This window comes from Phascolarctos cinereus, unplaced genomic scaffold, assembly GCF_003287225.1.
Source record: "Phascolarctos cinereus isolate Bilbo 61053 unplaced genomic scaffold, phaCin_HiC Scaffold_2;HRSCAF=192, whole genome shotgun sequence".
Classification (NCBI taxonomy): Eukaryota; Metazoa; Chordata; class Mammalia; order Diprotodontia; family Phascolarctidae; genus Phascolarctos; species Phascolarctos cinereus.
Window position 1 is genome coordinate 373,081,742 of NW_027555625.1, and position 23,068 is coordinate 373,104,809.

The following is a 23,068-nucleotide window of genomic DNA, read 5'->3' on the forward strand; positions in this document are numbered from 1 at the left end:
AGGTGGAATTCAGGGGAAATTCTACTATAATCCTTCTAATGATTCCGGAAGAAACAAGTTGATGATGACCTGTCCTTTCTCAAACTGTTTCCTCAGATGGAGCACAGCAGCTTAATGTTTCAGAGTTGCTTTTGTGTCATTTTCAATGGAAATTGTATTTTTAACAATGTGAAATTGTATTTTTACAATGTAAGTGTAATCCATATACTGAAATATTGTCAGGATTGTGGAATTGTTTTTTAAAAATTGGCACACTTTTTCCTTATTATTGCTTCCTGGTTTTTTTTACAATACACTTTTTTAGTGTTCATGGGGTCCCCATCTTAAAAAAATGAACAAATGTCCATTCATAATAGTTGCAAAAATGACCATCTTTTTAAAAAATCTCAAATACATATACAGTAGCATAGTGAATATCTTTTACATATCATAAAAATAATATTTACCAAATCACTGGTAACATTACATGATTGCTTTCTTTACAGTCGAGAGAGGAGAGCAGAAAACAAGCTCTTGCAGCTAAGAGAGAGAAAAGAAAGGAAAAAAGAAAAAAGAAGAAAGAGGAACAAAAAAGAAAGCAGGAAGAAGATGAAGAAAACAAACCTAAGGAAAATTTAGAGTTACCAGAGGATGATGATGAAGAGGAGAATGATGATGAAGGTAAGCAATAGTACATCTTTTTTAAAGTAATTAAAATTCTCTGTTGTCTATCTACATAGTTTTTATATTCCTTTTTTTCTAAAAGCTCACCATAAAGTATAACTAATTCTTAATTTTACAGATACCTTTTGTAATGAGCATTTTTTATTTAAATTTTTTTCAATTAAAAAAATTTTTTCCTCTCATCTCCCACCCAATGAAAAAAAAAGAAAAACGAAAGTCTTATAGTGAGTGCACATAGTCAAGTAAAATAAATTTCCATGTTCATGATGTCCAGAAAATATGTATCTTATTCTGTGCCCCATGTCCATCACCTGTCTATTATGTGGTAGGCAGCAAACTTCATCATCAGTCCTCTAAAATTGTGGTTGTTCATTGCTCTGTCCAGAGCTCTTAAGTCTTTCAAAGTTGTTTGTGTTTACAGTATTGTAGTAATTTCATAAATTGTTCTCCTGGTTGTGTTCCATAGTGAATATTTTAAACACCTTATAACATTTTGAGTTAATATAGAAACTAGAAAATCAGGGAAAGAAATAAAAATGGAAAAATAGACAAAAGTACTTTGAAGAAGTACAGTAAGTCCTTTTGTGAAAAGTTATGTGCTGTGCTTTGTAATTATAATTACCAAGCCTATCCTAAATCAGATGTAAAAATATATCTCTCTTCCTTCATTAGAAAAGGTAAGATAACTTACCAGTATAGAATAATACCCATGCTGTCAGACTCAATTTGAGGTATTATTTCATTTTGCCGAATCTTCTTTTTCTTCTCATTCCTTTTCTTTATTACAAGAGATGGCTCACTCTCTAGTGGGAGGGGGCTATATTAAAAAATGAAGATTATTTTTTAAAATATTAAAAAATGAAAAGTTATATTCTCAAACAAGTATATTTTTTAAAACAACTAACCACTTCCCCTCCTTACATTCTCAGAAGTTAGAGGAAGTGGACATATGGAGAAGTAGAAGAACATATTCAGAGGCATTCATTAAGAGATTTTCAGAACCCAAAACACAGTGTGCAATTTCACTTCATTCAGAGTTCCTACCCCTAGGGCAAATCAGAACCCAGTGGTTGGGTCACAGCTCCTTAACAATATTTTGTATTAGCAAAATGGCTGTACTTTGCTCTGTTTGGGTAGTAGTTCTAAAATACTACCTTTCTAGATGTGTTTTTAATTCTGAATTCAAACAATTCTCACCTAAGAGCATATTGACAAATATGATTAGGAAATTTTAATGAGCTCTGTTTTTCATATCAAATTAGGTTTAGAGTATGCTAATACATTAATTCTGATAGTAATAGGGATTTCCTTTTGTAGAGGGAATTTATGAAAATAAAACTGTTAACAATGTCTTGATTTCCAGACATTAATAGTTGGCTATAACTGTTTTGAAACTCGTGTTTTGAGTATAATATTTATTTATTCATTTTTATTAGCAGAACAAGAAGTTCCCATAGAGCCTCCTAGCGCAACCACTACCACTACAATTGGGATCTCTGCCACATCTACTACATTTACCAATGTGTTTGGGAAAAAGAGGGCTAATGTGGTAACAACCCCCAGCACCAATCGAAAAAATAAGAAAAACAAAACAAAAGAGACACCTCCAACTGTGCATTTAATTTTGCCAGATCAACATATATCACTTGCACAACAAAAGGCAGATAAAAATAAAATAAATGGAGAACCAAGAGGTGGTGGTCCAGGTGGAAACAGTGATTCTGATAACCTGGATAGCACAGATTGTAACAGCGAGAGTAGCAGTGGTGGTAAAAGCCAAGAGTTAAACTTCACAATGGATGTAAATTCATCTGGTGATAGAAGATATACATCACTATTAATTCATTCTCATGAAGAAAAGACCGGCACTACTACTTCCAAAATTCAAACAAGGTGAGTTTTTTTAATCCTAATTTCTTTTGTCTTTAGCTTGTTTTTCCTTTCCACTTGGACACTTTTCATGGTGTTTTGAAGTTATTCAGATTTTATAGTGTTGGATACCAACAATCAAATTTATCAGATTGTCATCTCTGTTCAGAACACAATTAAAAAACTTGTCCCTGCCCTCCAAAGCATATTCTACTCTGTGATTTAGGGAATGAAATGGTTCTTAGCAAATTATTCTTTTTGACTTGAATCAAGAAGAATTTGTGAAAATTCTCTAAAATCAAAATATAAGTACTACTTCATCTTAATGTAACTTTCTTTGCCATAAAACTAACAAGCAAACCTGTTTTGACATCTATAGTGTAGTGCTTTGTATAAAAACACATTAGGTCTCATTTCTAGCTGTTAAATTTAACATTAAAATTTAAGTTGGAGTGTTTGCACCTTCTTTTTCTGCATTAGTAGTTAAACATTTAATGTATCAAGCTTTAAATCAAGTCCATCAATTATTCTGAGTATGACACATCCTCTCAGACTTGAATATAAGAAATATGTGATTCCATAAATGTTTGAGAATCAGGAGAACCTTGTTTTAATTTTATTTCTGCCACTAAATTATGTGACCTTGGATAAGTCATAGTCTCTGTGAACTTAAGTTAATTCACATATATACTTGGGGAGAGAGGAGAATATATTTAAATAACTGTTCTCTAAGATCAATTCCAGCTCAGTGATTTTATGACATTTATTGACTGTATAATCATATATTGCTAATATCTATCTTGATTTAATCTTCAAAGGGTTTTGTTTTATTTTGCTGTTACTAGAAGGAGTCATTTTGTCTTTACAGACTTGAAAGTGAAGTTAATCCTAATTCGTTGTCAACAAACTATAAATCAGTGTCATTGCCAGTGAGTTCTCCAAACATAAAGTTAAATCTTACTAGCCCTAAGAGAGGCCAGAAGAGAGAAGAAGGATGGAAAGAAGTTGTGCGAAGGTAAAGTTTATTTTTATAATTTAGCATTCATAAGTCTTAAGGATTCTTAAGATTTACATATTAAATTAGTATTTTAAACTGAAGTGTTATACTTAATCATGATGCATCCTAAATGTGGTGAAGCAAAATTGAAATATTGCATGTGCTTTTTGTTTTATAAACAGTAAATGCAATAGAAGATAGGTTTGGGGGAATAGGGCACAGTTCCTTATGAATTGTGTTTATTGCTCACTAAAAAATATTTTACAGCCAGGGAAGATACAAAATTTAGCTAAGTCTCAGCCTTCAAGGACCCTACAGCTTAGTGGAGGAGAGGGATAAGACATTAAATATAGATGACTGTAACATACAATATTACATTATGTATGCAATAGAGAATTTTTTTTAAAACTTCTTGAAGTCTTAAAGGAAAGTTGTTCCTAAACACAGGGATCCAAGGTAGTCTTCTTGGAGAGAGGACATTTGATTTGGTCTTAAAGGGAATTCATGCACTAAGTAAATGGAGGGAGAGCATTTCAGACATAGAAATAATCTGAAGCTTGTTTGCTTTGAATGTTATATAAAGAGGAATAATATGAGATGAGGCTGGAAAGGTGCAGAGAGTGACAACTGATTATGAAGAGAGATGGAAGATGATAGGCAGGTCATCTAGAAGAGTTAGGTGATGGTTATTTTTTAGAATTAGACTCAAGCTTGATTCTGAGCTTTTGGAAATAAGCCAGCAGTGACAGCATTGAGGATGTCTGTCTGAAAGAAGATGGAATGAAAGCTAAAGCAAGGTCATAGGGGAGATACAAGAAAATGAATGCTTTTTCAGTGGGATCAAAGACTCAGCTTTGTCATGTGCTACCTAGGTATTGGGAATGGAAAGACAAAAAAACAAAAACTCAGGGTCAGGGATAGGGAAATAAGAGCAGTAGGAGAAACAGATGGGGGCCAAGGCCAGCCATTTCGGGGCCTGGCTGGAACCAAGAGGAGTAACATACGGGTGGCGGATGCTTGGGCTTTGATCACAGACTCTGGAGATGACAGGTGACAAGCAGGGGCTGGCGACAGACATGCAGTACCTGAAGGTGGACGAAAGACAGACAGATGGTTGAATGGGCAGAGTGGGGCAAAGGTCTTCTCTCTCAGTGCTGGAGGGTTCAAGCCAATACCCTCTCTCCTCCCCACCCCGTGACAGCAGTGGCATTTTCTCCACATGTCTGTTCTTCTTTCATTTGGAAAGTTGTTTTTTAGGAGGTTTTGGTTGGTTGGTTTTTTTTGGTGAAGGTGCGGGAGCCTAGGGAGTGCTGGGCTAAAGGACAGTGGTTGGGGTGGGGGGAAGGGGGAGAGATAGAGAAGAGGGTACAGTGGTGTACAGTAAAGTTAACAGGTATTTTTCTTTTTTGGAATATAGCTTTCTTCTAGAATTCTTTATATAAAATTGGATTTGTGCAATGTGAATTTACCAAAAGTGAGAACTATATGTAATTAAAAAAATATAGGAATGAAAGAAGAATAGCACTTCTGAACTCCAGACTGTCTTAAAAAGTAGCACTCAACATAACCATTTGGTCCTGTTTAAAAAAAAAAATAGAAAAGTAGATCAATGGAACAGATTAGACTGGGAAGAATAGAAATAATTGAACTCAGTGATCAAATATCAGTAAAACTAGAAGTCCAACTTACCTAGAAAAGAATTCCCTATTTGATAAGAACTTGTTGGGGAAAACTGGAAAGCAGTCTGGCAGAAGTTAAGCTTAGACCAACATATTATACTGTATTCCACTATAAATTCAAAGTGGATAGATGATCTGAGTATTAAAGATGATGCCAGTAAAAGAGAAGCAAATCATACACCTTTCACAACTATAGGTAGGGAATGTCTTGACCAGACAAGGATAGAGGCAATTTCAAAAGATAAAATAGAGCATTTCAGCTACATGAAATAGAAGAACCATTGCACAAATTTGACACATTTAGGATAAAGTATTTCTGTGTTGCCTGGGAAGAAATCTTTTTATTAAATATTTCTGATAAAAGTTTAGCCAAGATGCAGACAACTCAAAGAAAGAAATAAGATCAAAAGCTATTCCCCAACTGAGAAGTACTCAAAAACTAAGAACTGATAGTTCTCAAAAGAATTACAGACTATTAACAATTATATGATAAAATACTATAATAAATCACTAATACTAATCAGCAGATTTTTAAAACAGTTTTATTCTGAGCTTAAACACCAAAAAATATATTGGATTTCTGTACACATATCAGAACACAAAGATTCTATATGAAACCATGAATCTCCTTTTCACACTGCTTGCTATAAAGTATATGATGAATTATGTGTTAACTTGTCTTCCTCCTGCGGAAATTCCTTATGTTCTCATCTCTGCATTTAAAAAAAAAATATTACAACAGTGGTTTTTTGTTTGTTTTTGCATCACCATTGCTAACACCCCCATCTCGTTCCCGTGGAATTAATGGAGAGAAAGAGAGGGGGGAGGGGCCCTTGTAAAAAAAATAGCAAAATGAATCCTTACAGTGCCCATGTGCAAAAAAGCATGTCTGTACCTTATAATCGCTGCTTTTAGGAAGTGAGTAATGTTCTTCATCATTTGTCGACAGATATTAAATATTTATTTCACACTGTGCTAACTGGATGGGATGGATGTAAGTTCAAAGAACCAAACAATCTGTACTCACAATGAGCTTACATCCAATAAGGGAGACAAGTACATATAAAAATATATACAACATAGCTCTAAAGCAGGCCTGCACGACATACAGCCTGCCAGCAGTATATTGTGAAAGCCTGTATTTATATCCTCTACATTTTTTGAGGCCTACAAGTTGTTCAGGGCTGCTCAAAAGTTAATAAATGCACACACTTAGTTTGGGAAAGAGGGCATTTGGCAAGCCTTCAACAAGCATTTATTAAGTGCTTATTTTGTACCAGGCACTGTGCTAGGTGCTGGACATACAAATACAAGCCAAAACAAAGTCCCTTGCCTTTAAGGAGTGTATACAATAGTGGGAGAAGACAACACACAAAAAACTAACAGAAAATCATGGGGGAGGGAATGTGGGAGGGCTAAAAGTACCTGAGTTGAAACAAGGTACTGAAGTCCAGAAAGACCAAAGGGAAGGGAGGAATGAAGGTTGTCTGGCCCCAAGCCCCTCCCCAAAATGGAAATTCCAGGAAGAACTCACAATGGAAGAAGAGACCAGTAATGGGTTGGGGTGGGGGGGATGTTCCAGAGTGAAGAAACAACGTCGCTGGATGTCTGTTCCAGGGTGAGGAAGCCCTGGAATGGAGGGAGGTTTCAGGGTGAGAAGGCCACTGAGAACATAGTATTTAAACTTTGAAAGTCAGAAACACATCTAGAAAAGAGTAGGATTAGGAAAAATTTCATTCAGGAGATTTGCCTGAACTGTATCTTTTTTTTTCCTTTTTCTTTTCTTTTCTTTTCTTTTCTTTTCTTTTCTTTCTTTTCTTTTCTTTTCTTTTTTTTTCTTTTCTTTTCTTTTTTTTTTTTTTTTTCTTTTCTTTTCTTTTTTCTTTTTCTTTTCTTTTTTAAAGCAGTTGAGGTTAAATGACTTGCCTAGGGTCACGCAGCTAGTGTCAAGTGTTTGACTCAGGTACTCCTGATTTCAGGGCCTGTGCTCTATACACTGCACCACCTAGCTGCCCCCTGAACTGTATCTTTAAGGGGAGTGGGGAGACTATGAGGTAGAAATAAGGAGGGGAAGAGAGAGAGGGAAATAGGGAGGATCCCTTCTAGGCATGGAGGACAGCCAGGGCAAAAAGCACTGAGAAGGCACATAGAGAGTCTGAAGTGAGAAACAGAAAGAAGATTTCTGGATTGCAGAGTGCAGGAGGGAGAATGATGTACAATGAGGCTTGAGAGAGCGGTTGGGCCCAATTGTGTAGGACTTTGAAAACTAAAAGAGGGGATTATGTTTTATTCTGGAGGCAACAGAAAGCTACTAGGGTTGCTTGCGTAGTAGAGTCACATGGTCAGATCTGAACTTAGTGAACAACACTTTGCCAGCAGTGGAATAGATGGGCATGAGAGATGAAGCAGGGTGATCCAATTAGGCTGTTGGGATAACCCAAACAAAAGGTGATGAGGAACTGAAAACTAGGTAACTGTGGGAGTGGAGAGGAGGGAGGGAGTACAGTAGATTTTATGAAGCTAGAAACAGCAAAACTTAACTATATGGAAAGTGAGGAGGTCAGGATAATTCTGATGACAAGCCTAAGATATAAGTAGAATGGTGGTACTTTCAACAACAATAGTGATGTTTGGAAGACAGAGGAGTTTAGGGGAAAATATAGTGAGTTCACTTTTAAGACATGTTGAACATAAGGTGTCTCTGGGACATCCAGTTTGAAATTTCCAGTAAGCATTTGGTATCTCGGACTAAAGTTTGGTAGAGATGAAGCTGACTAGGTAGATCTGGAAGTCAATTCATAGAAATGATAGTTAACTCCATGGGAGCTGATAAGGTCACTAAGACAGAAAGTATAGAAAGAGAAGAGAACGTCCAGAACATAACCCTGGGAAACACCCACTATCTAGGAACATGATGTAGATGTTGACCCAACAGGGCAGACTGAGGAGGAGAAGTTAGACAGGTAGGAAGGCAGCTAATCAGGAGAGAGTAGTGCCATAAAAACTTAGAGAGGAAAGCATGTCATGTAGGAGAAAAGTAGTCAACAGTGTCATGCAGCAGATAGGTTAAGAAGAGTTCATATTAAGAAAAGACTTTCAGATTTGGCAATTGTAAGAGATCATTAGTAACTTTGAAGAGAGCCATTTCTGGTGAATGATGATGTTAGAAGCCAAATTGCAAAGAGTTAAGGAGTGAGAGGAGAGAACATGGAGGTGGCAAGAGTAGACAGCTTTTTCAGAGTTTGGCTGAGGGAAGAGATATATAGCCTAGTGGGGAAAAAAATTAACAGTGAAGACTTGGGCAGGTTTGAAGAAAATAGCAAAAAGTTAAAGATTCAAAAGGGGGTGTGAGATGATGGAAGATGCATTCTGCTGGCAAAAAGGAAAGATGGTAGGGTCCAAGGGTACATGTAAAGGAGTTGCTTTGTCATGGACTAGGGAAAAGGATGATGTCAAGGGTTTTTGAGGTAGAGAATAGGAGAAGATAATGGCCAAATCTATTGGCTTCAATTTTTTCAGTACAATAAGAGTCAGGGTCCTCTGGTGAGAGGGACAAAAGGGGTAAAGGAAACATGAAGGAGTTGAACAGGCAAGAAAAGGTTTTAAATACCTTCTTTGAGAAATGAGATACGGTAGTTAAATAGGGAGGAATAAAAGGACTGCCTTGCTATGGTATGACAGCCCACAATGTAAATTGGATAACATGAATTTGCAGTGACCAGGTCAGCATAGTTATGGGACTTCCCCAGCTTTATTCATCATTGAGTGAGAAGAGTAGAAGAGGTGAATTATGGGAGTGATCTAGGGCTGAGGTTTAGCAAGTAAAGAGCAGCAATAGAACAGGGCAGAAGTGTGGGGCAAGTAATTCAAGAACACAGAAAACAGTACAGTTGAAACCACTGTTGAGTTGAGGTTAGTAAGGAAGGAACAATAAAATTTCAGAGCAGGCATAAACAATCTGAAAAAGTACTTGGGGATATAGGTATAAGAGATAAAACATAGGGAGAAGTAGAATGATAGGAGGTTTTAGTCAGGGGAATATGGAGTTTATAATAGGCAAGTGGAACACTTGTAGCTAATGGCAAGATCTCATATGTAACCATCTATCTGTTTAGCTGAGGTCGATTGAAGGAGTTAAAAATGTGTGAGGCAGCATCTCTTTAGGTATTAAAGTTTCCTAGAGTAAGAGCAGTATTTGGGAAAGGGAGAAAGATGGTGAGCTAGGTGCTGAACTCCTGGAGAAAGGAAGGAAAATGACCTAGGAGTCAGTGTACGTATAGCTACCATAATTTTGATAAGGTAGAAATTTTAATTGTGTGGATTTCAGAATAGGAAAGGTTACTGATAATAAGAAATGAAAATCAGAATAACCTTGAATTTTGCTTTGCTAGCAAACTGGCAAAGGTGATGAGAGGACAGGAATAATCCTTGTTGGAGGGGTGTGGAGAAATAGTCACCACTAATGCACTGTTGCTGGAACTATGAATTCATACAACCATCATGGAACACAGTTTGGAATTAGGCAAAGAAAGTGACTGAAATATCCATACCCTTTGTCCCAGAAGGACCTCATTGACAAAAATAAAGGCTTTATATCAAATTATTTATGTCAGCACTTAAGAGTTAAGTTGTGGTACCTTAATGTAAGTGGACTATTTATTATTTTGCTGTGTGAAACAATGAACATGATGAATACAGAGAAGCAAGAGAAGACTACCATGAATTGATGCAAAGTGAAGTAGCAGAGCCAAGAAAACAACACAGTGGCAAAAACAATGTAAATGAAAAGAGCAACAACCACAGAACAATCAAAACTGCATGTTGCGAAATTATAAAGAATAATAATAGCTAGCATTCATATAGCCCTTTAAGGCTTGCAAAGTGCTTTACCTATGTTATCTCATTTGCTCCTCATAATCACCCTGTGAGGTAGGTGCTATTATTATCCCCATTTTACAGATAAGGAGACTGAGGCTGGGAGAGGTTAAGTGACTTGCCAGGGTCACACAGCTAGTAAGTGTTTGATGCCTGACTCCAAGTCCAGCACTATATCCACTATGCCACCTAGATGCCTCAAGAACAAGCTTGACCCCAAAGAAGAGATATGAGACGACACCTCCCCCTGCTCCTTTGTAGAGGTCAGAATCCATGGGTGTGCAACATTGCATATGACATCAGAATTTTTTGATGCATTGATCAGTTTTGCTGATTTTTTTTTGTCTTTTTCTTTTAAAAAAAATTATTTGTCCTAAGGGATGACTGGGAGGGAGGAGAGAAGTGGATGCAGTGGGAAATTTGGATGATATCAAACCAAAATATGTCAATAAAAATCTGTTTTTTAAAAAAGTTAGGAAGGGATGCTTCTCTACTCTTTAGGTTTTCAGGGAGAATTAAGTATTCTTATAAAAAAGCTGAAAGTCAGTATAACGTCACTGTTAGTGTGAAAACCATGAAGAAAAAGGATCTGAGGAGGCAGAGAGGGAATCCAGACTTATCCCATGAAATTGGAGTGTGGAAGAATATAACACAGAGAAAAAAGGGAATGTGGACAACCACTGAATATTTACTTCATAGTATCATATAGATTTATGGTCTGAAGGAGGTTAAGTGACTTGCCCACATCACAGAGTTTATAGGCATGTTAGGCAAAATTTCAACTCAGATCTTCCTGACTACAAATTCAGTGCTCTATCCATTGCACACCTTAGTGCCTCTCATGAAGCTAACCAATAGGAAGGTCTTTTAGAAGATGAAGGCACTTTATCCTCTGAGGTGTAAGTAGCTCCTTGTCCTCTAAGGAATATTGATGTGGATCCACAGGTGGTGTTAATTAATGGTCATCCAGTAAGGGTGATAAGTAGTGATGTTTTGTGACTCCCTATGGAGACCTCTTGGACAATCTGATAACAAGAGAGGTCTGCTGTTTTCATGAACCATGCATCCAAGATGTGACAGAGAAGTTCCCAAGGCTTTTCACACAGTATTACTATTCTCTGCCTTTGGTGATTCATGCAGGTACAGATGATATGGCCAGAAGAAATAATTTATAAGAAGATCCTGTGGATACAGCTTGTAGTTCTATCTGTTCTATCAGTTATGTCACAGGCATCAGAAAAGAGAAGATTGGCTATGTAAACAACTAGTTAAATCTAGTCAGCAAACTAAGTCACCCAACACACAATGCCAAGCACTGTTTAGGTTAAGAAAGCAGTATCTGGAGATGAGATTGAATTTCTGAATCTTGACTTTAAAAAACAACAGTGACAGAGTGCTGAAAAGGAAGGGATGAACCTGACAAGGGTTTGATTGTACTATATTTTACTGGAGTTTTGCTAACTTAACCTAAAGGTCTTAAACCTAAAAGGAATAAAGAGAGAAAAAACCATCTACCTAGTCCTACGAAGCTAAACCTATAGAAATGCAATATTGGCAGAATAGCAAGAGGGATACTTAAAATTTCATAGGAGACAGATCCAAGAATGGAGCCAGTAATAAAACACAGACTCAGATAACTATACATAAATATCTAAAGTCTAGGTAGCAAACAAGGTGAACTACAGGTCCTAATACAAGGAAACAAATTTGGTATCATAGATTAAAAAAAAAAAAAAGGTCCCCTATGCACTGAAATAGTTTTACCAGCACATTCTATAGTTAACAAAGTAGAGGTTCTTAGCCTGGAGGAATGGCTAGACACATTTGTGGTACAAAAAATATAATAGTATATTTTTGTGCTATAAGAAATAATGACTCTGATAGGTATTAAAAAAGCATGGAAGACTGACATTAACTGTTGAAACATGAAGTAAGCATAACCAGAAAAAGTATATTCACAATAACTACAACAATATAAATCAAAAAGACAAATCAAAAGAAGAGCAGCAGAACAACCATAGAAACATGGGGTCAACCCACAGTTTAAGAAATGCTGAAGGGGTCGAGTGAAAAAAGTTTAAGAAGCCCTGGTCTAGACCATCAGTCCAAATCTAATAAGGTGAAATTTTAATGTTAATAAATCTAACACCTGGGTTCAAAAAATCAGCTTCTTAAGTACAAGATTAGGGAAGTTTCTCTTTAGAAGTTTGTCTCAAAAAACATCTGGAGGTTTTATGGGACAGCTAGCTCAATATGAGTTAATAGCATGATATAGCAGATAAGCTAATGCACCTTGAGCTACACTGAGAGACATGGTGTCCAGAATGAGGCAAGTTATAGTCCTGCCTCACCCTGCCTTAATCAGAGAATGTTTAGAGTATAATGTTCAGTTCATGAAGCCACATTTTATGAGGGACTTTGATAAGCTAGAGGGCATCCAGAAAATGGTGAACCAGCTGTTCAAGATCTTACCTGAAGAAGTTGAGGAGGTTGGATGTTTAACCTGGAGAAGAGAAGACTTAGAGGAAACATCTGCAAGTATTTGATCAGCTGTCACATGTCACTTGTTCTCCTTGGCCTCTGGGGCAGAACTAAGAGAGTCAGATTTAGGTTTCCTTTGAAGTAACATTTCCTAACAAAGCTGCTGATGGATAACTGGCATTGGTGTCAGGAAGACCTGCAGTTACTTACTCTCCTAGTGCCCCAGGCAACTTTTAAAGACCTTGCAATTTGCAGGAAAGGTGCTAATGTGAATTGTTTAAGGAAGAGGGCTCTATATCCAAGAAAATCCTGGTCATCACCTGCCTAGTTAAACAAACCAAAAAGATAAAACAAAACTCTCCAGAAGTGGAATATTAATTGCCTCTGGAGGTAGGATGTTCTGCTATGACTGGAGGTCTTCAAGCAAAGCCTCTATGACTGCTTCTTTTGGAAGAAGTCTCCAGGTGTTGAGAGGATTCTTATTCAGATGTGTATTGGGACTAGATGGCCTTAAGGTCCCTTCCAGCTCTTAGAGTCTTTGTTTCTCTGGCTATGATTCTTTTGGGTGTGTTGGAGTCAATCAGATAACAAAACCTTTCTTTGTAATTTAAGTCCCTTTTTTAGGTTTATCATTTAGGAATTCACCTTCATTATTTGATATATGACTAGATAGTGTGTTTAAAAAGAAAACAGGATATATTAAAAATTTGATGAGTTCTAATTGATTTGTAATCTCTGGCATAGGTCAAAGAAACTATCTGTCCCTGCTTCAGTTGTGTCCAGGATAATGGGAAGAGGTGGATGCAACATCACTGCAATACAAGATGTCACCGGTGCACATATTGATGTGGATAAACAGAAAGATAAGAATGGTGAAAGAATGATCACAATAAGGTAATTATGAAAAAGACTACCAACTGTGGGGGGTGCGGCTTTATACAAGGTAAGGGGCTTTTTTGTTTGACTTAGGAGATTTACGACTAATAGTGAACTTCCTTTAATGAGTAACTTTTTTCTGCTCATTTTGTCTTTAAATTTTCAGAGGTGGCACAGAGTCAACAAGGTATGCAGTTCAACTTATTAATGCTCTTATTCAAGATCCTGCTAAGGAACTAGAAGACTTAATTCCTAAAAATCACATCAGAACCCCTGCCAGCACCAAATCAATTCATGCAAATTTTTCATCTGGAGTAGGTACTACCGCTGCTTCAAACAAAAATGCATTTCCATTGGGTGCTCCAGCTCTTGTAACTTCACAGGCAACAACACTATCTACTTTCCAACCCCCCAATAAACTGAATAAGAATGTTCCAGCAAATGTACGTTCTTCTTTCCCAGTTTCTCTTCCTTTAGCTTATTCCCATCCTCATTTTGCTTTGTTGGCTGCCCAGACTATGCAACAGATCCGGCATCCTCGCTTACCTATGGCCCAGTTTGGAGGAACCTTTTCACCCTCTCCTAATACTTGGGGACCATTTCCAGTGAGACCAGTTAACCCTGGAAGCACAAATAGTTCTCCAAAGCATAACGGTGGAGGTCGCCTGCCTAACCAAAATGGAAATATTTTACAGTCAGAATCTACTGGACTATCTGCTGCCAGTTGTCCTATCACTGTGTCTTCTGTAGTTGCTGCCAACCAACCTCTGTGTGTTCCTAATAGCCGGACTCCTTCATCAGTCAGAAAGCAGCTGTTTGCCTGTGTTCCTAAGACAAGTACCATGGCAACAGTGATCTCTACTGTGACAAGCGCCTGTAGTTCTCTGCCTTCTGTTTCCTCTGCATCTGTCAACAGTGGACAAGTCCCCACAGCATTTCTGCCCTCTAGTGCTCCACAAACACAACTTTCTGCACACAAAACAGACTCTTTCTCTGCTATATCAACTCCCAAAGAGAAGGTGTCCACACAAGACCAGCCTGTGGGAAACCTATGTACCCCATCTTCAGTTGCAAATAATTGTAGTATCTCTGCCAGCAACAACCCAGGGGCCCTGGAAACCCGTTCTTCTAGTAGTCCTGCTCCTCTCAATAATACACAGGAGGAGATACTGCCAGCAAACATATCTGATTTAAGTCCTATGTCATTGCCTTTTGCATCTAACTCAGAGCCTGCCCCATTAAGCTTAGCATCTCCTCGATCAGTTGCTGCTGATAATCAGGACACCAGTAATTTACCTCAGTTAGCTGTACCAGCACCTCGAGTTTCTCACCGAATGCAGCCTAGAGGTTCTTTTTATTCAGTGGTACCTAATGCAACTGTACACCAGGATCCACAGTCTATTTTTGTTACAAACCCAGTTCCTTTAACACCACCTCAAGGTCCACCAGCTGCAGTGCAGCTATCCTCAGCCATGAGCATTATGAACAGTTCTCAGATGCACATTAACCCAGCAAATAAATCTTTGCCACCTACATTTGGTCCAGCCACACTCTTCAATCACTTTAGTAGTCTTTTTGATAGTAACCAGGTACCAGCTAACCAGGGTTGGGGAGACTGCCCGCTGTCTTCACGAGCTGCCACAGATCCATCTTTCACTGTTCAGTCAACTTTCCTGGGTAACTCTGTTCTTGGACACTTAGAAAATGTGCATCCTGATAACTCCAAGGCACCTGGATTCAGACCACCTTCCCAGCGAGTTTCTACTAGTCCAGTTGGTAAGTTACTAGCAGCTAAATCATCTCTGTTCGACCTTCATCAATCAGCTCATATTCCTCTTCCTTTCAGAGGTTCCCAGACTTATTTGGCTTTTCAAAAAAAAAGTATTACTCAGTGCCAACTCCCCCAAATCTACTTTCTTTAAGCCTTTAATGGTTTTGGCTTTGAATCATTTCATTTCAAAGTACTACTGTCCCGCCCCTGCCCTGCCCCCCCTATCATTCCAACACCCCCAGGGCGACAGTGGGAACTTATGCATAGGTGGTATTGCCACCTTATGTTTTTCCTAACTCTTAGCAGTGAAATTGTGCCTTGTTGCCAGATATCTCCCTGTGCTTGTATCAAATGAGAGTTTTGATAAAGGGTCCAGGAAATTCACAGCTTGCAAACATTTTCCATAGTCTCTGAAATTTCATACTTTGGATGAAAAATGCAAGTTGTGATTTTAGAAACAGGCTCATAGCATACTTTCTTAGTTCCTACTCCTGTTAGAAAGCACTGTTTTAAATTCAAACTTTTACTGTTAGCATAAAATTCATTATTCGTTTATTTTTGTTATTGAGTCTCCATAATCCCTTTGGGGAAGTTTTCTTGGCAAAGAGTGGTTTGCCATTTCGTCTCTAGCTTATTTTACAGATGAGGAAACTGAGGCAGACAGCGTTAAGTGACTTGCCCAGGGTCATACAGCTAGTGTCTGAAACTGAGTTTGGAGTCAGAACCTGCACCACCTGGCTGCCCCTGTTCATTTGTACACTTGTTTTTGAAAGGCTTCATTTGGGTGACTGTTGTTTAAATGGACTTAGAAACCAACTGTGAATTCACTGCATGAAAGAATGGGATGAATTATAAGAATAAGTGTCAATTTTGAACTTATTTTGGGAAACTTAGTATGTTTATCAGACTGAGCCACAATAAAGGATATGCTGTAGAGGAATGAGAATGGCACTTTAGGTATGTACTGTGCTGAAAAATAATTGTAATTGATGAATATAATTTGGAGTTGAAATTGTTGGGGGGAAAATCCTTCCAGTTGAAGGATTTAACAATGGTATTTATACTATATGCTGCCCCTTTACTGATTGGCTATGTTGTTTAAACTACATCTGCATGGTGGGCAGGGGGGATCAACTTTCTCAAGTAAATCTCTGGGTGTGGCATTAAATATACTGTACTCAAAAAATTTGTAAGTACTTTCTACATTCCTATAATGCAGTAGAACCCTAAATACACATAATACCTTCAAAAGTCCCAAAAGCTGGTTAGATTTCATTTGGGTGGACTTAGTAAGAGATTTTGGAATATTCTTGAAAGACCATAGGAGCAGGAAGCAGTAAATTACAGGCCCTGTTCTCAGTGCTGCGGTTATAATAGCCTCAGTGTGGTAATGCCACTGGACTGGGGATCAAAAAAAACATGAATTTGAATCCTGGTTTTGACACTAGCATTTTATGACCATAGGTAAATTACATCTACTCCATGTCTGAGTTTTCTCATTTGTAAAATGAAAATAGTATTTTCACTGCTTGTTTCCCATTGTTATGAGAAAAGTACTTCATCAACTTTTAAAGTGATGTAGAAATATGAGTATGCATTTAAAATTGTAGCTTTTTACATTTACACTGTCCTCCAGAGTGATGAGAAGTAAACCCAGCATCTGCCTAGTATGTTTATTTGTGGATGCTCTCTTTACAAAAATTGCAGTTCAGAAAATCTCTTATGTTTCATTTAAAAGCAGTTTTTAGAAGTATAAAGAGTGTATAGTTAGAAAACTAAGGGGGCAGCTAGGTGGTGCAGTGGATAGAGCACTGACCCTGGAGTCAGGAGGACCTGAGTTCAAATTCAACCTCAGACACTTACTAAAACTGTGTGACCTAGGGCAAGTCACTTAACCCCAATTGACTCCAAAAGAAATGAAAACTAAGGAGGCCTATTTGAGTGATTTTGAGGGGGGGGAGTAATTTGCAGGTTTGTCACAAGCTATCTTTTCTTGAAATGAAAATAGCAATTTCCTTTTTCAAGCCTTTTTACCCATTCCCCAGTAGGTCTTCTACAATAGGTAATACAATGCAAGAAAGCCAAAATTCACCCTAGGACACTTTTGGAAGAAAAATTTTGAATCTGAAAAAAAAAGATTTTGAATCTGTTTACAACTTGTTAATTTTACTGTAATAAGTAATATATTCCATATCTGGTTGGTTTAACGGCATCACTGACCTCTTCAGGAACACTGGTAGTCTTAAGTACTCATTTCTCACAGGACACATTTCTGTTGGGTGAAGATGAAGAACTATACTCTTAAAATTTTCTTCAAAATATAACTGTTCCATTAAATAATGATATGGATGCTATCTGGTCACAAGTTCTCCTGTGCACTGGCCTTAGGTTCATAACGTATTAGATCTAGGGTTGGAAAATATGTTAGAAACCATCTAGAAGCCATCTCTCCAACTCTCTTGTTTTTATTGATGCAGGATCTGAGGCTCAAGGAAATAAAGTGACTTGCTTATGGTCATACAAGTAGTAAGCATCAGAGGCAGGATTTGAACCTAGGTCTTGACACCAGAGCCAGTGTTCTTTCTATTGTGCTACTCTGTCTCCCATGACCTCCACCATACTTTCCCTTTCAGTGAAAGTTATGGAATTAATCTAGATGATTGTCTCATTCTTAAAATAATTATTCTTTCCTGATATGTGTTTAAATATGCTTCATCATGGGCTACTAACATGCCACAGCCAGTGTTTTGGTGTTAAATGTGCATTTTTTTTTATTTATAATATACAGCCTTAGCTGACCCTTTGAAAGCACAGAAATCTTGTACATAGTGGGTTTTTAGTAAGTTTTTTTTTTTTTGCTAGGCAATGGGGTTAAAGTGACTTGCCCAGGATCACATAGCTAGTAAGTGTTGTGTGTCTGAGGCCAGATTTGAACTCAGGTCCTCCTGACTTCAGGGCCAGTACTCTATCTACTGCACCACCCACCTGCCCCAAATAAGTATTTATTGAATTGAAGGAATTTTAGTCATTTCAAGGAAGCTCTTCCCTTCCATATTACTTCTTTGTTCATAAATCTTTGAATTAACAGGAGGAACTCTTTGTCTCCTCCTTTCCTAAAAGAAAATTAAGGGTTTGGATTTGAAAATCTCAATTAAATGTATATCTTGGCCATGCTTTCTTTCAGGATTACCATCCATTGATCCATCTGGAAGCTCCCCATCTTCTTCTTCAGCTCCTCTGACAAGTTTTTCCAACATACAAGGAACACGGGTTTTTCTACAAGGTCCAGCACCTGTTGGGACTCCAAGTTTCAACAGACAACATTTTTCACCCCATCCTTGGACAAGTGCTTCAAATTCATGTAGGAATTTTGGGGAAAAAAATGATTGTGAAAGTTTCTTAATTAATTGACTATCTCAGAGAGTTATTTTTAGATAATGTATTATGACACTTTCGATAATATTTGATCACTATGGTCTTTTATTGATAACATAAGCAGCATGGAAAATGGTCAAACTAGCTGGTAATAGTAGCATACACCCAGAATCCTTATTGTCACTAAGGCTGAGACTGGTGGATCACTTTGTCTCAGGAGCTCTATCTTGTATCAAGTTTGGCACTAAAAGTGGTGAGCCTCCTAGAATTTTGGGGGTGGGGTGATGCTACCAGGTTGCCTAAGGAGAAACAAGCTGAGTCAAGTCAGAAATGGAGCAGATAAAAGGCTCCCTTGTTAATCACAGTGAGATGGAGCCTGTAAGCAGCCATTGTGCTTATAGTCTGGATGAGATAGGGAGACCTGGTCTTCTAAAAAAAGAAGGAAAGAAAATGCTCAAACTAGTCTTCAAATCTTGAAATATTTTTATTGACTTTGTGCTGAGTAGAACAGGAATCAGAAGTATTTTTACAAAGGACCCTTTGCATTGTACTACTATTGAATAATTTGTTGAATTTGATCAGAAGCTAAAAATTGTAATACTGCCCTGATCTGGTTTTTTTTTTACATTTAGGAAAGTTGTATAAATTTGATTCTTTTTCTTATTCATTGATAAAGACTATTATGAGTAAATCCCCACAGTATAATGAACCATAAGTTAGTCAGGATTTAATTGCCATCTTTGATAGTACAAAAACTTAATCCCAGAAAAATGGCCATGTTACAGTTCAGTAACCAACCAGTCGGTTGAAACTTGTAATACTTTTCTAACATTTATCCTTATTTTTAAAATGTAATCATTTTCAGTCCTTATAATTTAGGGCAAGGATGAGTCTTTTGCTCCAGAAGTAGCAGTAAATATATAATACCTTTCTTTTCTGCCTTCATCTGAGCAGCCTAAGAAATTTTTAAGCCATTTTCAATATTCATTAAGTTCTATTCAGAATTATACATAATCTAAAACTATTTATAGAATCTTGGTTTTAGAAACTAATTTTTCAACTTCAGTACTTAAAAATAGCCATAGTTTCATCATTGTGTTTAACCACCACCAGCACAAATCCTTTCCACACCTTTAGCTTTATAGGTTGTTATGGGCAAAGAATATTGATAACCTTTTTGATAATGCACCTTCTCCTTATTTAACATACTAAATTATCTTATTATACGATCCATTACTGGGTACTATACCCATTAAGATTTTATAGCTTGAATTCCTTTAGCATACAGAACCTTCAAAAACCCAGGTTCATATCTCCTCCACATTAAGACATCATAGTAGGACTTTGGTGGAAGAATTCTCCACCCAAATTTCTCAAATATTTACCATAACTAGTTTTTATATGTAATAAAACAATAGAGGTATATTTTGCTACCAGGTGACTCTCCTATTCCATCTGTTTCCTCGGGATCATCTTCACCCCTTTCAGCTACTTCTGCACCACCAACATTAGGCCAGCCAAAAGGAGGCAACCCCAGTCAGGATAGAAAGGTACCTCCCCCGATTGGAACAGAGAGACTTGCTCGGATTCGACAAGGAGGTTCTGTTACACCAACGCCTCTGGGAACTAATTTCACAGCACCTGTTGGACATAGTGGTATCTGGTCCTTTGGCGTTAATAGCGTGTCAGGTAAGATTGCCCGGCCTTCTGTAGAGGAAATAGCTTAAGTAGGGCTTTTAAAGAAAGCAGGAAATTCTTTCAATGATAGAAGTCCTCTAAGTGGTAGTGTTTTATACCTATCAAGATTACAGCTATACCTTAAGTCTGAAATGTTACTTAGAGTGAGTATTGTAAGCATAAAGCACAGCAACTAGAAATGATTAAAAGTATATTTCCTTTTCATTTGAAATATCTAGCTCAGATAGTAGCAATCCTTGGAATCCCTAAGAAGACCAGTCTCTGTCACTGAAGACATCTTTTGAAGAGGCCTCATGGCAGTTACTAGAAAGTGCTTATTATTCAGAAAAGTTCTCATTTAACGTACTAATCAAGCTGCTGACATAGACCAGGAGTTCTTTTTTCTCTCAGTTCAAATTAAGTAACACATAGCCTATTTCTAATTTTTTCCAGAAGGCCTTTCTGGTTGGTCACAGCCTGTGATGGGGAATCACCCACTGCATCAGCAGCTCTCAGACCCAGGCACCTTCTCCCAGCACCAGGCAATGGAAAGAGATGATTCAGGAATGGTGGCTCCCTCTAACATTTTCCATCAGCCTATGGCAAGCAGTTTTGTGGATTTTTCTAAAGTAAGGATATAAAATTGACTGACTGTGGAATTGTCCATGTAGACCTTTTTGAAAATCCTAGCAAGCTTAAGGGTAATTTTTTTTTTAAGTTTTTGAGATTAAATATCCCTTTCTTTGGAGTTCACATAAACTCAAATCTTTGCCAGTCGTTTTGCTTCATTTAGTAAGTGTGCTGTGTCTTTCAAAATACTGGGAGGCTTAAATAAATGGTAGTTGACTGTATTACTAGCAGTAACTTATTCTGTACAAAAGGATGTTCTCAAGGATTATGGTAATGATAAAGAATACAGGTCTTGAAACCAGAGAGGCTGAATTCAGTTTCTGGCTCTACTGTTTTCTCTCTCTCTCTCTTTCTCTCTCACCTTAGCTAAATCAAGTTAGCCTGTTGGTATCATTTTCCTTTATCTGTAAATGAGGTTGGTCTAGATCATACTGAGGGTCCTTTCTAATTCTAGTTCTATGAAATTTGATGTTAAATTTGAATAGCTTTTTCAAGTTTACAAAGTATTTTTCCATAGTAATCCTGTGAGATAGATCATGCACATTTCAGGTGATGAGTTTATTTTGACTCTCAATAGGGCTTATATTTTTTCTCTTCTCTTTCCCAGAGTACTATTTATACATGTTATTTGGTGCAGATGGCAGCTGTTTCTACCACATAGAGAGTCTTTGGATTATTGTATTCTTTGTTTGAAAAGGATTCCAGGGGCATAATCTGATCATTTGTAATTACTTCACGATTATAAATATTTGCTTTCTGCTGTGTAGGGTCTGCCAATTTCCATGTATGGAGGTACCATAATACCCTCACATCCTCAGCTTGCTGATGGTCCAGGTGGCCCTTTGTTTAATGGACTTCATAACCCAGATCCTGCTTGGAACCCTATGATAAAAGTTGTCCAAAACTCAACAGAATGTACTGATGCTCAGCAGGTAAAAGACATTTAACTCTTTCGCTTACCTTTCAGATTTTTTTTCTCTAAATGCAATAATTTAATAATAATAAATACAATAATTTAATAATATTTAATAATAATTTCTGTAAATACAAATCCTCAACACCAAAAATAATTTCTATCATCTTACTGTTTTAGTATCAATCTATTGTTAACTGTGTTTAGTATTATAGGGTTTTCCCCCCTTGGTGGAAATAATTGCCATAAAATTTGTATTTTGTTTTATTAATGTGTAACATTCCTAATTGGAAGTTATGATTTTTTCCCCCTTTTCAGATTTGGCCTGGCACGTGGGCACCTCATATTGGAAACATGCATCTCAAATATGTCAACTAAATTATAAGGTCTTTTCTCTTTAGCCTTGTTTGGGAAACCTATGACCTTGGAAGAACCCTGGGGATTTTTTTTAATGTGCCTAACTAAGCAATTTTCTGTGTGGGCTTTAACAATGGAAACTTGATTGCCCGTTGTGTAAGAACAAATTGATTTTCCTATCCAACTGATTCTGTTCTCCAGTTAGTTTAGCCATTTTGAACTTAAAATCAGATGAACCTAGTGCTTTTGGCTAAACAGTGCTGAATGCTACTTGTCTGCAGAAGAGAACTAGATGATTACATGATTTCAACCTTTTAGGGTGGTAAATACATGTATAATTGTTTACATACTTAAAAGGAAAAAAAAAGTTGAGTAAATTTCATGTCGTATAGTGGCTCTACTTTATGTAGCCTGTATTAATGTGAAATATTTACCTGAATATTCAATAAAAAGATGAACAATATTTGGAAGTTGGTTGTGATCCTTTCATTGTTTGCATATTGCATATTCACAGCTGCCTGAGTGATTTCATGTCACTTGGAACTAGTTGGGAAATCCCCTAAAGATCACTCAACAGCTGTACCTTTGATCTGAAAAGGGAGAAGTCTTTGTTAACCAGTTTTTCAACCTGTTTACTCAGTAAACGTAGTTAGTATTTGTGAGCCATAAATATCATGGCCTTTTTATTGAGCACAAACTCTGGCAATGGAGCTTTATCAGGCATTGGTACAGTCACCATTTGGTAGATGTGTCCAGAAAAAGAGCAGGCTTTTGAATCAGATAATGTTGACCAGTTTCAGGCTAGATTAGAATTAGAATATCTATTTAGATTGATTTTTTTTTTGACATGTGAGGCAGGACACAGGAGTGGGGAATGCTCATATAAATTTTGGATGGCACTCTAA

At 37.3% G+C, this 23,068-nt stretch overlaps 1 protein-coding gene across 9 annotated transcripts in view; it reads left to right on the forward strand.

Moving 5' to 3' along the window:
• ANKHD1 (ankyrin repeat and KH domain containing 1) overlaps window positions 1–22,626 on the forward strand; it is a 122,840-nt gene extending 100,214 nt beyond the window's left edge. For 4 of the 9 annotated variants that reach the window (XM_021005209.2, XM_078150482.1, XM_021005210.2 and 1 more), the window contains 10 exons: window positions 486–660; window positions 2,100–2,556; window positions 3,401–3,547; window positions 13,309–13,458; window positions 13,607–15,216; window positions 18,396–18,572; window positions 20,024–20,275; window positions 20,717–20,892; window positions 21,661–21,825; window positions 22,125–22,626. In XM_021005209.2, coding sequence (XP_020860868.1) covers window positions 486–660; window positions 2,100–2,556; window positions 3,401–3,547; window positions 13,309–13,458; window positions 13,607–15,216; window positions 18,396–18,572; window positions 20,024–20,275; window positions 20,717–20,892; window positions 21,661–21,825; window positions 22,125–22,184 — 3,369 coding nt within the window. In that variant the 3' untranslated portion in view covers window positions 22,185–22,626. The remainder of the gene's footprint in view (window positions 1–485; window positions 661–2,099; window positions 2,557–3,400; window positions 3,548–13,308; window positions 13,459–13,606; window positions 15,217–18,395; window positions 18,573–20,023; window positions 20,276–20,716; window positions 20,893–21,660; window positions 21,826–22,124) is intronic. The other 5 variants (XM_078150481.1, XM_021005213.2, XM_078150479.1 and 2 more) reach the window with 3 other exon arrangements.
• The last annotated feature ends 442 nt before the right edge of the window (window positions 22,627–23,068 follow it).